This window comes from Girardinichthys multiradiatus, chromosome 1 (genome assembly GCF_021462225.1).
Source record: "Girardinichthys multiradiatus isolate DD_20200921_A chromosome 1, DD_fGirMul_XY1, whole genome shotgun sequence".
NCBI lineage: Eukaryota > Metazoa > Chordata > Actinopteri > Cyprinodontiformes > Goodeidae > Girardinichthys > Girardinichthys multiradiatus.
In genome coordinates, this window is record NC_061794.1 from 24048225 (window position 1) to 24064260 (window position 16036).

The following is a 16036-nucleotide window of genomic DNA, read 5'->3' on the forward strand; positions in this document are numbered from 1 at the left end:
GTCTGAGAGGGAGGAAGCCATTCTTTTTGGAAACCCCATGGGGTTCCAATTTCAGCTCCCAATCGGGCTAGGCGGTCTGCCTCATCAATTCCGTCCTTGTCTGGGCCCAATGTTCGGGAATGACCCTTCACCTTTTTCCAGTACACTACCATACCCTGTTCCATGGTGAGATGATCACATGCCAGGAAGAGTTCTGAATATTTTTTATCTCTTTATTCCTGGCATTTCTCATACCATTCTCTTTCCACACCGGGAGGTGAGAGATGAAACTGTGGCGAGCATAGTTGGAGTTGGAGCAGATCACCAGTTGTTTGATATCCAGGGCTGTAGCCTGCAGGAGGGTGATGAGTACTGTTGCGATCTCTGCATACTGCCTTGTTTTCGGCCCCAGTTGGTAGTGGTTTGGTTCAGTAGTGGAGTGTCCAACCCAGATAATGCCCACACCAGCTTGTGGTCGGCCTATATGAAGGAAGGCGCACCTGTCAATGTAGGCTCTTGGGAGCTTTTCGCACATGTTTTCATCAAAGTAGTGGTGACTTGACGAAGAAAACTGGGGGGTGGCAGGTGTGTCAATGGTGGTCGCTACGGTGTCACATTCACAGTGCTGGCATTCTGCTAACCCTTGCCCCAACACCATTTTATTATTCTGACCTTACCTCACCTCAACATTATAACCTTGGAGTGCCATCATCCATGTTGCGATGCGACTGTTGGACACTCTTCCCTCTCTCAAACGTTCGCTGTTGTTGAGGTAAAATAATTCTACCAGATATAATAATACGGCCTCAACCTCACCCCAGTCCGGATGTACACCACCAGGTTGCCTTCAGCCCACAGGGTAGCACCACAGGTGGATTTGGTTGTTAAAACTTCATGTCTCTCAACTGTGATCATGTCCGACGGAAAACGTGAACAAAATGTCTGGAGTGTCCTGTCTACCGGACACGAATAAGGGCAGGTCTCTAATGACGGGGATGGTTAGCTCGAAGTCATGAAAAGAGCTGTCTATGAGCATCCCCAGGGGTTTTCTTGTGGTTAGCTGGATAGGCACCTGGATAGGCACGTGTGGTTTCTTCTCCAAAATGATGTGCCTCCGTTGCGGGGTAACCGCGTCTCGGTTTCCACCGGGAGAAAAAGCAAAAGTGGGGCGTCTCCCGTGTCCTTATATAGCCCACTGTGACTTCAGTGTTGCAACACCCCTTTCTATCAGCTGCAATCCCTACTGGGAGTTGTGGTTGCAGACCATCATGGGGTATATAGTGGCAGATGACACTGGGAGGTATAGTAGCGAACAAATGGTCCAACAGGTGTTTGCATCAGCTCATCATAGCATCCCAATTCATAAACTAATAGATTGGGACTACCTTGTGTCATCTGGAAATCATAAATCTCAGTGAACAAATAGCACTAATAAGGTTCCTCTTAAACTTTGGGCCATTTTTGTTCAACATCTACATCCAGTATTACAGTCAATAAGTCAGTCTGTCAATAAAATCAATGGGGCGACGGGTCGGAAATCTTTGTTTTTGGTCTAAACAAATGTAAGATTACATATCAGAACTCAGCTAGACACAATGAGGCTAAAAACCACATAACATGATAAAAAACAAGGTGCTGTTATGGACTTAGAGCTAACTTTTAACATCTACTGACTGTTGATAAATCAGCCTACTACCAAAACATTCAGAGAATAAAGAGTTTATTTCCAAAACAGGACACAGAAACTATTTTAAGTGTTTTTTTCAGTAGTTTAGATTGTTGTGATGGTGTCAGGTGGGCAGCAGTAGTTAATCTTAAATATTACTGCCAGATTCTTATGCACACCAGAAAAAATTAATATCATTAACCAGTCCATATATCACTGTACTGGCTCCCTTGTTCGTCATAAGATAACATATCTAGGTGTTCTAGATGGCACTGAAGGGTCTTTGGCCTGAATGAATTCCAGAGCTGCTTGTCAGGTATGAACAGCCATCAGAGACCTGTTTACTCAGTGTTCCCAGGACTGGAACTAAACAAGCAGAGGCAGCATTATGTTTAAATGCTCTTCGGCTCCAGAACAAACACCCTAAAAATCTGAGATGTGCAGAAATGTTTGGATCCTTTAAATCAGGACTGAAAACATTACTGTTTACTTCAGCTTTAAGGTCATACATTATTTTATTGAGTCATTTATTTCATCTTGCATATTTATGATTTCCTGTTTAATTTTAATGTTTTTGTCTTTTTATTTGAGACTTAATGTTTTGCTTTCATTAACTGTATTTATTGTTGTCAATGTAATTTTGCTTAGTGCTTGTTTAGTTATGTTCTTGTAAAGTACATTGAATTACCCTGTGCATGAATGTTGTCATATAAATAAACCTGGCTCATATTGCTTTGTCTTAAACAATAAAGTGACTTTAGAAATGCATACTCCAGATTATGCTATTTCACTAACCGCCATATCTAGTTGCTTTCTATTTGATTTTCATTTGGTACAAGATGAACACAAATTGATGCAGCTGTGATTTTCTTTAAATTGCCACCAATGAAAAACATTAAAATGACTAATTTCCCCAAAATCATGCAGTCTAAACCTGTACTGTTGCTAAATTATTTTAGCTAAACAGTAATGCATTCTGTACTATTACAAACAACTGATGTTATAAATTAGCCATTGCTTAAGAAAAAATGCATCAGTTAAATCTTAATAGCTCTGTAATTAGAAAGGGGGAATTAACTTTTGCTCACTGTGATGCTAAGTGGTTTCTACCAGTCTCCTAACACGACAGTAAGCCATAATTTGGTTGCATTGTTGTGATCATGACACCTAATTATCTTTTCTTTTGTGTGGTCCAAATGAGTGAACTTTACCTACTGCTCTGACTGTAATTATGTCATTTGTAGTATTTGAAAGGTACATTGTTGCAAATCCAACTTTGGCTCAGGTGCCATGAATACTAACTAAAAAAATTGATTGATCTGACGTAGCACAGTCTCACAAGGCACTTGATATCTGCAGAAATGTTTGTATAATGCAAACAGCATGAGAGGAGCTTATGCAGTGCTTCATTGGGAACTTCTCTTTTAGTCAATTGTAGAATCACAGATTGCAAAAAGATTTACAAAACTATCTCCTATTTTGTCTCACTCAGTCTTCTGATGGAAAGTGTAATTTTTCCTGCCTAGAATCTCTTTACAGGATTTCCTGTCCAGCAGAGAGGAAAGACAGCAATGATGTCAGGCACAAATCCAATAGCTGCTCCATTTCCAGTGAATTATGGAACAATCTAGCAGACAATGCATGCAGCCAGGCTTTATGACAATAAGTGATCATATTTCAGAAATTTTAAACTTTTTCAACAAAATATTCTCATAGAAGACAAATTGAATTGGTTTCTGTAAGGAGATTTAAGAAAACTGACAGTTGTTCGTGTTCTGGTAATACATTATTGAGCTGGAGCTGTTTTACAAAAATATCCGGATATAGCTAAAACCTGACCCCTTAAAGAATTAAAATGTATGCAAATACAGGAGAGCAGTTTGACAAAGAAGAATAAAAAGTAAATGTGAAATCAAATAGTTAACAGAGCAAAAACCAATTTATTTTAGCAAGTCAAGTAAATAAATGTATTTACATTGTTGTGGCTGCTATCTCCCAAAACCTTTAAGTGAAACAAAGGAAAGACAGAGATAGCATTAATATTAATGTTTTGGAGTGGCCCAGCATGAGTCGCCAAGGATAATCTGGGAAGGGAGCTAAAGATTAGGGTGATGAAAAAGAGGCCTTCCCATCTCAAAGTCTTGAAGCTCTTCATAAAAGACAAATTATCAAAATACCAGTGGAAACATAAAATAAACTGGTCAGCATTATAAAAAGTGTACGAATGCTTCTCTTTTAGTGCCTTCACACACACATATGACATTGAATAACAACCGATAGGGTTTATTACAATGTTAGTCCACTCTTTACAGCTTCAGTTCTCATGGTGAGATTTTTTTTTAGCATTTTTCCATAAGCATTTTGTGAGGTCAGACACTGTTGATAGATAAGAAAGCCTGACTCGTAGTCTCTGCTTATACACTAAACTCTCTCATCCATCTTTGCCGATCTTGCTTTGTGCACTGGTGCAGTCATTCTGGAACAAAAAGGGGCCAACCCCAATGTGTTCCCACAAATGTCTTTTGCTAAAGCATTAGGAGTTCTTTTCACTGCAACTAAGCAACCAAGCCCAACAGCATTATCTGCACCAAACGTTGCACCTGACACAATGTAGTCAGGCAAGGCCAGGCCAGGGCAGGAGAGGTGAGGTGAGGTGAGGTGAGGAGAGGCAAGGCGAGGCAAATTTATTTGTACAGCACATTTCAGTAACAAGACAAGTAACAAGAATTCAAAGGGCTTTACATAAATAAGACATAAGAAAAGAAAACACAGAATTCGTACATTGCAGTGGCATAATAATGGTAGGTAAAGAAAAGTTGGACTACAGCCTAAAATTAAGAGGAAGTGCTGTTTTCTTGGAACTACCAAATCCAGACTCGCTGATTGAATTATCAGACAGAGAAGCATGATTTTTCATATCAGAGAACATGTCTCAGCTGCTCTAGAGTCACGTGGGGAAGTGCTTTACATCACTACATCTGACACTTTGCATTGCCTTTGGAGATGTAAAACTTCGATGCAGTTGGTGGGCCACAGAAACTCATTTCATGAAGCTCTCTATGCACTGCTCTTGAACTTGAGCCGCACGACGGTAGGTATGCAGCTATTGACTTTACAGAAAGTTTCACTGAGCACCTGAGAGCACCCATTCTTTCACAATGTTTGCAGAAGCACTTGCTGGATTTTATACACCTGTGGCCATGGATATGACTAGAACATCTAAATTCAATATTTTCAATGGCTCAGCCATTTTTTTTTTTTTGTGCCAACATAATATAGTTTATATATTTAGATACTGTGCCCAGGTGCGGGTTTATTCATGGCTAAGTCCCTGGACAGGAATTTTGTGGTTGTTGTTCCTTAAGGGGCCAGATATTTCCAATATATTTAACATTTCTATTGTAATATTAAATCATATAGCCTATATGTGTACACATAAAAAGCCACTCCAACACTGGAGTGGGTATTCCCTAGATGGCGTGTGGGCTCATGTTGCTGGAGTACTTTTTGAGGCCTACATCACCATTTAGGGTGGTAACAACGACAGAATAGATGCATGATTCACACCAACATATGAATACCACACAAATGATATAATCCACCGTTTACTGACCAATCATGTCATGGCAGTGACGAACTTCCTGGTTACATTTTCATCATGTAGGTCCCCTGTCCTCCTCCTCCTCCCCTCCCCTCTAAAAGTAATGTGGAGCCTATTTGCGCCGCGCAGCTGACAAAAAAATGACGCGAACACGAGTGGCGGAAAACAGGTCTGAGTAAAATAAATATGAGAAAGAGGAAGAGTAAATTATCTGAGAAGACAGCGCAGTCTCACAGCTCAACGTGGTCGAGGCTGATAAACAAAGAGCGTCGGTGAATGTTTTTTCTACTTTCTGTTAACGCCTACAAGGACATTGGAGCACAGGCGAGACCGAGAAGGAGGAGGAGGAGGAAGAAGAGGGGGAGGTTGTGGATTTCAATGTTTGTTTTTTTAAAACTGAATGTAAGCGACGTAATCCAGGAAAATATCGGGATATCATGGCTTGAACAGAGCAGACTTATCATCAGCCTCCGCCGGTAGAAAAACTGCAGTGAGAAATAAAGGCCTCCTCTCTCTCTCTTTCTCTCTCTCTTTCTCTCTCTCTCTCTCTCTGCTTGCCTTCCTCCGCAGATGAAGCTCAGAGCTCTTTAATCCAACCACAGAGCTCCGTCAGACAGCGAAGAGCTACACAGAAGGGTGAGGCGTTGAAATGTGCAGAGAAGGAAGCGCTTTAGTTCTACATGTTGAAAGAAAGGAAACGCTAATGTTGCCACATCGCTGAATCCCCCTCGCCGCTCCGCTGCTGTCTGTGTAAATACATGTAGGCTATATAGGCTCCAGCCCTTCAGTTTGTCTCTTTACTTCTGTTCAACAGGACGTTTTATTCGCACTTGGAGGAATTTATGGGATCACGAGGTAAGCTCATTGGGATTAATCGTGGTTCTCTGTCCTGTTAGGATGTTTCTGTCAGTGCTTTAAGGATTTATTTTCATTTATTTATTCTGTGTTCTACTCATCACAGGCTTTAGTTTCTTTTGTTTACAACCTGAACATCCCAACAGCTGATGTGTTGTCATCAGCCTGTTTGTTTCCAGAGCAAATAGCTGCTTCTTTTAAACATATTTACTCTGTCACACTTTAATGCGCTGCTGTTTCTGTCTGAATTTCAGCAGATTAAAGCACACATGAATGCAACAAAGCCAGAGAACTGTTGGAGTTATATTTGATCTAAAGCTAAAGCAATCTCCCTAATGCATATGAAAGGTTTCAACCTGGATTATGCATAACTGTATCTATCAGTTTAAAGTGCAAATGTTTGTAGGCAGGGCCGGCCTGTCTGCAATGATTTGCACTTTAAACTGATAAAATGTTGGAGCCCACTTGCAGATACAGATATATTTATATTATGCTGTATTTCACTTTGTCAGTTGAGTTACTTCTAAAAATAAATGAACATTTCCATAAAATTCAAATTTACTGAATATTACTGTAATGTTAGTCCTAAATTTGTTCTTTATCAAAGTAGAGTTTAGCCAATGCCAATATTTCAATTTCAGGGTAGCATATCTGCTTCATTTCATTTACTCAATGCTTTTAGTCTTTTTTTTTTGTTGGTCTGTTCTCTGAATTTTTGCCTCTGTTTTTTCACAAGAAACATGTAGTAGGCTGAAGTATGCTGGCTGAAGCAGTTGCTTCTTTTTCTTTCGGTGACTTTATATCTGGTGGTTGAAATATTTCAGGTGCTTGCACATAGGTACATTAGCAACAATTTCAGAAGGGTTATATGTCAAAACAAGCAATTTAGAGGGGACATATCACGCAAAATCCACTTTGTTAGCCCTTGAATACATTTTGTTGTGTAGTTGGAGTCTGTAGGAGCGCAGAAAAGTTTAACTTAGTTTCTCCAGGTGCTGCGTAGATATCATTCATATACTGTTTGGGTCATATTTTTCAATCCGTTCAGTGTTCTCTATTCTCTATTACGCTTTTTGAACTGTTGCGTAAGAGTATTTGCTGCGGAACAGCTAAACAAGGTAATGGACTTCTGGTTTAACAATTTCGCGAATATGCCATTTTTATTTTTTGCTGCGATTTTGTAGTCCAAACTCAAGTATGCCAGAGCTCCAGGTGGATAAGTCTAAATGTTTGGTTGTTTGATGTATTAACCCACACAATTCATTGCACCATCAACCAGCATCAGAACTCTTCAAAGTGTAAAATATTGTTCTTAATGTGATTCATTTGTATTGATGGAGAAGGTTTAAATACAGTAACAACACACCATTGCGATGCATTCATTTAAAGGCGCTGTTCTGCAGGTTCGTTGTTTTATTCTCCTCTTGCTCTGGTCAGAGTCTGGCTCGAACATGTAAGGCTGGATGGACAAGTCTTCCGTAGTTGACATCTTTTAATCAATTTGGTAATAAAAAGTTTCTGCATAGCTAGATCATTTTATCTCTGTTATCAAACTACAAAAATGGCTGAACTGGGAGGAGTGGAAGGCTCTGTAACCTGGAGGGGGGCGAAGTATTGACTGACGTAAAATCAAACGGTTCCATGTTTCGGTACTTAAATGCATCATTGTGACACTGAGAGAGTAGAAGAATGGGCGACTTTCCATGCCGGACATGAACACAGCATTGCACGCACAAGATCGTAATGACGTCAGTCTCAGCTGCGGCTCCACTTTTCAAATGCAGATGCAGATTACGCTCGCTCCAATATTTGTGACGCGAAGTGCAAGGCCAGCAGCGGGGATACTTCTAATCTGAGGAAGCACCTGGTTAAGCACCAGATTTGAAGAGTGCACAATTTTCGTCAGCCTCAGATCTACAGCTACAACTCCTGCATTCAGCACCATTAGCACGCCTGCATCCGTTAGAGACTTGTCATCTGCAGCCAGCACAATGGGAGAAAAAATGTTTGAAACAACTTAGATGTTACAATACAAACAGCTGGATGTTGTTTTGATATATTCATTAAAGTTTGTATATTGAGAAGTAAATATGTTAAATTGAAACATTTTGAGGTTTTATTATTTAATGAATTAACATTTATTACCACATAAACACACACAAAAGTACCAAAAACTAGTACCGTTGAGTACCGGTATCGATTCCCAGGTGCCAGGTATTGGTACCGTATCGGTTCTAATGTGAAAGGTACCCAGCCCTAAAGAGACGGGACCAAAACAAGTTGCTCTCAGACGCACCTCAGAACAGGGGTAAAAGAAGGGTCTGTGGAGCTACAATAACAAGGAGAAACCAAAGCATGGCATTTCCCCTTTATATAGACCACAACTGAATTATTTATGTGTGAAAAGGATGGATTTAAAAGTGTATGTACCCTTTTAGCTGAAATGGCTTTGAAGGAGCTTTTAAATTATGCAAAAGTCTTGATCGTTTATAATTGTCTTAAAATTAACACAAATACCACATCTTAAAAGCTGAAATTCCCACAATTTTTTATTTAAACCAGTGAAAACTTCTGACCTAAAGCCTCCAAAAGCATTACATTTTAAATTTTTTGCCACATTGGTTATTGTAGACTGTGCCACCCTAAGCAGTAGCTTACTTTGCTTCTGCCTTGAGCCGGCTCTGATCGTATGAATAAGTTATTTCAAGCTGTAATGACTTTTATATGCTCCACTTTGCAGTTTCTTCTGATGAGATGAGTGTGCGTGCTGGCCAGGGCAGTGATGAGGTGCTGGTTTCTCAGGCAGTTTGGGATTACCTGGCTGCAGCTGGGCGGCCCTGGCTCATTGACTTCCAGCACAAGCAGGGGATGAGTGCCGGCATCATTAGGCGAGGAGAGAGAGGGGGCTGCTGTGCTGTGCGGCTACAGCCTGTGGAAGGCTCGAGGAGCGCCAGATCCGGCATGGCGGATGGACCCATCTCTAGCGAGACGCGTAAAGCCTTCTTTGACTTATGCCGATGTGCTCGCAAAGAAATGAGCAAACAGGAGGGAGGATCCAAGAGGAAAAGGGCTCTGCTGCCTTGCGTGGGAGCCCTGGAGCAGAACGGAGAAGGTAGCCGGCTTCAGGCTCCACCTTCCCAGCCACGGCGATCCCAAAGACAGCAGCAGCGTTTCAAGAAGCCTGCAGATGAGGAGGTGTGTGCCATGCTCCATGAGGCCTCTCTGAGGAAAGACCTGGACTCCAGCATGGGTTCCCACAGTGAGGCAGAGGACAGTAACACTTGCTCAATTTGTATGGGAGACATAGTGGAGAGGACCACCCTGGAGAAATGCGGCCATTCGTTCTGCCGTTCATGCCTGGAACAAGCCTTTAAGGTGAAGAAAGCTTGTCCCGTGTGCAGACTGGTCTACGGCCAGCTGGTTGGGAACCAGCCTGCCAATGGTTCGATGATCGTAGAGCGGGATCATGATCTGGAGCTTCCTGGCCATGAAGGCTATGGGTGTATCTGTATTATCTACAGCTTCCCTCCTGGAATACAGACTGTAAGTTGAGGCGGATATGGATGTAGACTGTGAGAACTAAACATTTTTCAAATATCTAAAGCATAACTTTTCTCTCACCCGTTCAAACTCCTTTTTCACATTTTTGCAAGGTTAGTCAGATTAGGATGAATACAAATGCACACCATACTTTTAAGATTTTTAATTGTAAAAAACCAAACAAAAAATGAAGACCATCCATCCTTTTTCTTCCACTTCACAATTATACACTATGTTGTTTTAGTCTAAAACATAAAACCATAATAAAACAAACCAATGACAAAATGTGAAAAGCTTAACTTGGCACCTTAAACTGTTTTTGCAAGGCACCCTGCATTAGTCTTCTATTAAGTTACATCTGAAGGTAAAGTCCTCAAAAATTAGGGAGAAAACCCTTTATTCAAAGGTGCAGTCCTCAGTCTTATCGTAGACCCACAGGGATAAAAAAGAGCCTACATTAGCACCTCAGAATGTGGCAATCATAAAACATCTGCGTTTATAGCTTCAACAAACTATTCAGTAATGTAGATTTATTTTTCCTACATCTTTTTCTGTTTAAAGCAAAAACAAAGTCTTGTTTGTGCACCATTAATTTTATTTTCTCTGACATGATGATGAAACATAATCCTCCTACATTGTCAGAATCAAAACATTATTTCATACAGCCTTCCCAAACCTTTGATGCCAGTTTCTTTTTAGACTTTTGATCCCAAGACAAATAACATCTAATCAGTGAGAAAGTATTCTTTCCACACTGAAAAATCTGCTGTTCTTTCACAGAAAGTCCAACAGGTTGAAAGGCTTTGGACTTTCCCATTCAAGAGAATGTCTGCAGGCTTACAAAGCTGTAAATGTGTTCATTGTTTGCCATGTTCCACGCTCTGGAAATCACCTCTGAGGAAGTGTAAAACCCCGATGCATGGTGTCCTGTAATATTTGCGGCCCAGTGAAAAATCTATAAAAGAGAAGTTAAAGTAAGAATATATAGATTTGGAAACCCAAGTTACTTACAAAGGTCATCAGCCAAATCAAAATGTTTTTATTCTAATCTCTCAACCATGAGTTCCAATTTATGGAGCACTTTGTAATTCACATCATTCAAGTCAGTGTGGTAATATCATGTGTGCTTTGAGAAAATGCAACTGGGATTGCGGAACCAAAGCAGTGGGGTTAAATTAGTCTGTAGAACCGACATGATGAGCAGATGCATAAAATAAGTGGGCATTTCCCCTACAAGTACAAGCTAATTTGTTGTGAGTCATCTTGAAATTGCTTTCATCTTCATCTGATTCTGCCGATCAACACAGGATTTCTCAGAAGGACGTTGGAGAATCAAACTCTGCTTGCTGCCTGAGCTCTTGTGTTGCTGCTGCTCTTTACTTAATCATAGTGCTACTTCTTACTCAATTTCATTCTTATCTTTCTACTCATGGCTTTTACAGCTCTCAAAATGATGCTTTATTTGAAAATGTTCCTATCTTGTCACTTTAAAACAACAAACACCAAACTATTTTATTTGAATTTTATGTGATAAACCAAGAGGCAGTGATGAGTAATGGGGAGGTGTGGGGAATGAATACATGGAAGTGTGGTGTCCATTTGCATTCACCCCCTTTATTCTGATGCCTCTAAATGAAGTCCTGCCACTGTCACCTATTACATAATTGTGTTATATACACTTACATAAAGTCCACCTACGTAACATAATCTCAGTATCAGTACTACTGCTCTGTGGAGTTACCATGGGCCAAGAGGCCTATGGTAACTGTGAAATAACTGCAGAGATCCATGGCTCAGGTGGGAGAATCTGTTGACAGGACATCTATCATTAAAATCTGGCCTTTGTTGAAGAGTGGCTAAAAGAAAGGCCATTGTTAAAAGTAATTAAAAAAAGACTGGTTTTCAGTTTGTCAGGAGCAATGCAGGAGACACAGCAAACATGCAAAAGAAGATGATCTTATCATTTGAGACCAAAATTAAACTTTTTGACCTTTTCAACAGGGACAGGAAGACTGGTCAGAGTTCATGGGAAAATCCGGGCAATCCTGGAAGAAAATATGTTAGAGACTGCAAGAGACTTGAGGCTAGGTTGGGGGTTCACCTTCCAGTAGGACAACAACCCTACACATACTGCCAGAGCTACAACAGAGCTACAATTGAATGTTTACTACAAGAATATTAATGTGTTTGAATGGCCCAGTCAAAGTCCAGATCTTAATCCAAGTAAGAATCTGTGACAGTACTAAAAAATATACTCACAGATGCTCTCCATCCAACCTGACTAAATTTAATAAATTTTTTAAAGAAGGGGCAAAAAAGTCCATAGATATGCAAAGCTGTAATAAACACATGCTCAAAGAATTCAAGCTGTAATTGCAGTGAAAGGTGGTTCTTCAAGTATTAACTGATGGGCGTTAAATACAGATGCATTCCACCCATTCAGATTTTTTCATGAATAAAGAATGTTTAAATCCTGTATCTTTTGTGTTTGACAACCATGCACTACTTTGTGTTGGTCGCATAAAATGCCAACAAAATGCATGAGTGTGGGTGTAACATGACAATTGGAAAAAAAAGTTCAAAGGGTATGAATACTTTTTCCAGATACTGTATAACACTAGTCGCTGGATATTCTATCTAAGCTGATTGCGGAGGTGTAAAGTTAATGGGTAGACTGGAAATGATCATCTAAAGCGGACTTATTGGAGCTTTTGTTTTCCACTCAACAGAGCCAGTCGTCATGAGCCACCAAACCAAATGAGGCCATTTTATCTCAGTCTAAGAGATCTACTAGAATGAGTTTAACAGTTACATAATTTTATTGTTTAAAAGAACAGACCACTATTATCATTATTAAAGGTGACTTGTGTAAAGATACTGACACGGTTGTACATCCATGTTATGTTAGAGGGTCACAGAGCTTCAAAAGTCTCACAAAACCCTGGATTTTCTTGTTGTGGCGTCATCTTTAAAAGCTTTGTGGCTTTCTGGGCACAAGTGCACAAGTACACCAGGGGTGTCCTCCAAATGATTTTGTGCGGCCTCTAATCAAAGTTTATGAATGGTGAAAATTTGGCTGCCAGCACAGGCATTGATGCTGATGGACACTTTAGGCCCCTAAAGTGTCCATCTAAAGTTTAGGGTAAAGTGTTTACTAATGTGAGGCCTTAAAAACGTTGCACATAAGTCAAAATCTTCTTAAAATTGAAAGTGTAAGGTAGAATGCAAAGTATTTGTCTTTATTAAACATATTTATTTGCTCTCCATTTTAATGTCAACATAAATAGGACCACAAGCAGCAACTTTTCCTTTGTGAAATACATCAAGTATTTTCACAGAGACTGATGCATATCCCATCCTGCTGATGAAAATTTACTATTTTGTTTTGCTCTAGGCAAAAGAAAACCATCCACCCTAAAATGGTAGGACTTGTATGTCTTTCTTTTAGTAGGGCAAAAGGCATTTTTTACAAAATCTAACATTTTCATTTAATTTCTATAAAATGGTGTGTTTCTAGCAGGTAAAATTATAAAATTGCTTCTGGCTATCTAAACAAAAGTCCACAAGTTTTTTTTAACTTGATGAGTTTGGATGGCATGGGAAAAAGTTAGGACAACACCGATTTACATTGATATTCCTAAACATCTTCCCCAAGTTAGACATTTATAAGCCACCACAGAATTGTTTTTTTTACATTTTGTTCTAGTTCCTGTCTCTGTAAGGCCGTGCCCTTTTTGAAAGGTCGTTTGTTTGGTGATTGAATGATCAAATGGATGATTCCATGACAGATATTCATTCTTTGGTTGATGCTTGCCGCTTAGTTGACATTTTTAAATGATGTATCGGGATATATTTAAGTAAAGGAAGTAACATCTGAACTGACAATGTACAGATTCTATATATATACTAATATATCTGAAATGCAAAGTTTGAGGAATACTTGACCTTTTTTCAAATTAATTTTACCCACAGCTTGATCACCCAAACCCTGGTGTGCGATACCCAGGAACAGACCGCGTGGCCTACCTCCCTGACAACCCTGAAGGCAACCGTGTGCTGGGCCTGCTGCGTCGGGCCTTCGAACAGCGCCTTATCTTCACCATCGGTACCTCCATGACTACAGGCCTGCAAAATGTCATCACCTGGAATGACATTCACCACAAGACATCTATATTTGGCGGGCCGCGCTGGTATGTAATGGCTTTCAGGATTTTGGAGAATCAGTAACAAATCTTAGAGGTTTGGTATCTGAAGAAAGACTTTCATAAAAATGTACAGATTTAAGTGTTACAAGGGAATGCAGTTACGTGGCACTTTTTGTTGCTGATTGCTCATAAAGGAACATTAAGCACCTTTTCATTTTTTTTTTTTTTTATACAGCTTTGGCTACCCAGACCCCACATACTTGGTGCGAGTGACGGAGGAGCTCAGAGAAAAAGCCATCACAGCGGACTGACCACATGAGACTTTTTTCCTTGGACATATCCTTACTGTGGACATGACCAAGCTGCAGGTTTTGCTCTGAGACTGCCTGTCTCCTAAAAGATCATTGAAGATTTAAAAAACAAAACAAAAAAACACCTCATCAGACAGGCACCTATTGCTGCAGAAAAATCCATATCTTCTCCACTGGCTGTTCTACTTTGATCATTTTTCTTGAAAGTTCAGCTTATTCAGTGCTACATGTGGAAGAAAATACTCTTAATGCAGTTCAGATCCTCAAACTGTCACTGCAGGCACCTGGCCTCACTTCTAATGCACTTACTTAGAAGCGTGTCCCAATTTCTGGTACTACATATTATTTAGTTTAAGTTCAGTGATTTAAAGACAATTTATTTTCGATTAATGTTTATTTCCCCCCTATGGGAGTACTTTTAGGTCTTAAAAGCACACGTTTGGCTGTGTCTCACTGAAATGTCTGTTAAACAAGTTTGATTGTTATTAATTACCTGTTATAATGATTGTACTTGGTTCATATAGCAGAAGAGCACTGCTTCTAGCAACAGATTTAAATTTCTGATGTTATTGCAATCTTAAGCACTCACAAGCACTTTGGTAATTATTTTTAGTAAAGCAGAAGTAATAGAGATTTGTTTCCTTTCAATGAAGAATGCTCAAGGCAAACATGTTTATGCAGCCATCAGCTTATAGCTCGCAACGCGCTCATGTCAGTTGCTTAGAAAACATTGTGTGTGATCTTTATCTCGGGATGTACCTTTTACTTAAAATAAGAGGAATGTTAAATGATGTCTCATTGCAGCACCTTTTAGCATGCATTGGAACTTCTCGCTGGGGTTTTTCCAGTCGCCACTCCTGTTTTTTCCAAGATGTCTCCCAGGCGTTCGGTCCATTACCTCACTTAGTTAGGAACACACTCCTCCATATTAGCAGATTTATGACGATGTCAACTTCGAAGGGCATATAGGTCACTTGAACCAAATCAAAGGCACAAAAGCTCTTTAAATATATTTGCTTCAGTTCCTTTAAAACTAGGAGAGTTGCCGGTTAAGTCATTTTATTCAAAATGAACTAACTGTTGTAAATCTTTCAATGTGTAACTAACAAGTGTGTTTAGGGATTGATTCAATTGGAGGCGAGTCACTGATCTCATTTTGTTGTGCCTTCCTTATGTACAAATAATTGGCCATTATGGTTTTGGTGAATGTAGAGCTGTTTGGGTGCATTTTAAGTGCTTTTTGATTATAAAACAGCTTCTAGCATTTAGCTTTTAGACAAATATTCCACAGTTTATAAAAACGTACAAGCTAATCATGTCCAAAATATTCCCCTTCTTCTCTCAAAAACATTTGCCTACACTAAATGTAGAAATAGACCCCAGTCTTTAAGTGTGACTGTGCTTTGCGAAGCAGCAGCCTTTTTTATTTTTTTGGTTGAAACTGATAACTGATTTAAATTGTCATATCCACACATTAAATGTTTTATTATGTTTTTACTCCCTTTGTATTTTAGTTAAGGGACCAATTGTGATATTTTTGGGACACTGGATTGCAGTTGATCAAAGCTACTGTGCAAACCTTTCTATGCATAATGTAACTAAAGAAGGGGACAAGGGAAGGGGTAGATGGCTGGATTCCATACGTTGCAAATCGAATGTTAAGGGAAAAAAAAACAGTTCTGCTTTTCTAATCGTGTTGATTTGTACTTTGTTGATATTCAGAATTATGTGCTCCACATTTTAATACTTGAATAAAAGTTATGTTTGGGTTTGTCCAGGATGTTCGATGTGGGTCCTAAATAAACGGTGTGTATGTTGTATGCTGTAGAGTCCCAAGCAAGTGATGATCTACTAGGAATCTCTGCAGCTGAGGCTGGTATGTTTGAAAAAACTTATTTCAATATTAACAAAGTTACAGAGGCTTTATTACACATTTTGA

At 39.6% G+C, this 16036-nt stretch overlaps 1 protein-coding gene across 1 annotated transcript; it reads left to right on the forward strand.

Annotated features, from left to right (window-relative positions):
- The first annotated feature begins 5307 nt into the window (after positions 1–5307).
- Positions 5308–15870, forward strand: dtx3 (deltex E3 ubiquitin ligase 3). The gene is made up of 6 exons (XM_047375655.1): positions 5308–5648; positions 5817–5882; positions 6061–6101; positions 8842–9644; positions 13614–13831; positions 14022–15870. Exons 3-6 carry the CDS (start codon positions 6089–6091, stop codon positions 14095–14097), a joined length of 1110 nt encoding a protein of 369 aa, XP_047231611.1. The 5' UTR covers positions 5308–5648; positions 5817–5882; positions 6061–6088; the 3' UTR covers positions 14098–15870.
- Positions 15871–16036: the final 166 nt, after the last annotated feature.

What these genes read in the sequence shown, in the direction of transcription:
- dtx3 (XM_047375655.1), top strand. An exon ending in TCCCTCCTGGAATACAGACT is followed by an intron (nt 9,645 to 13,613) that starts GTAAGTTGAGGC and finishes TTTTACCCACAG; the next exon opens with CTTGATCACCCAAACCCTGG. An exon ending in ATATTTGGCGGGCCGCGCTG is followed by an intron (nt 13,832 to 14,021) that starts GTATGTAATGGC and finishes TTTTTTATACAG; the next exon opens with CTTTGGCTACCCAGACCCCA.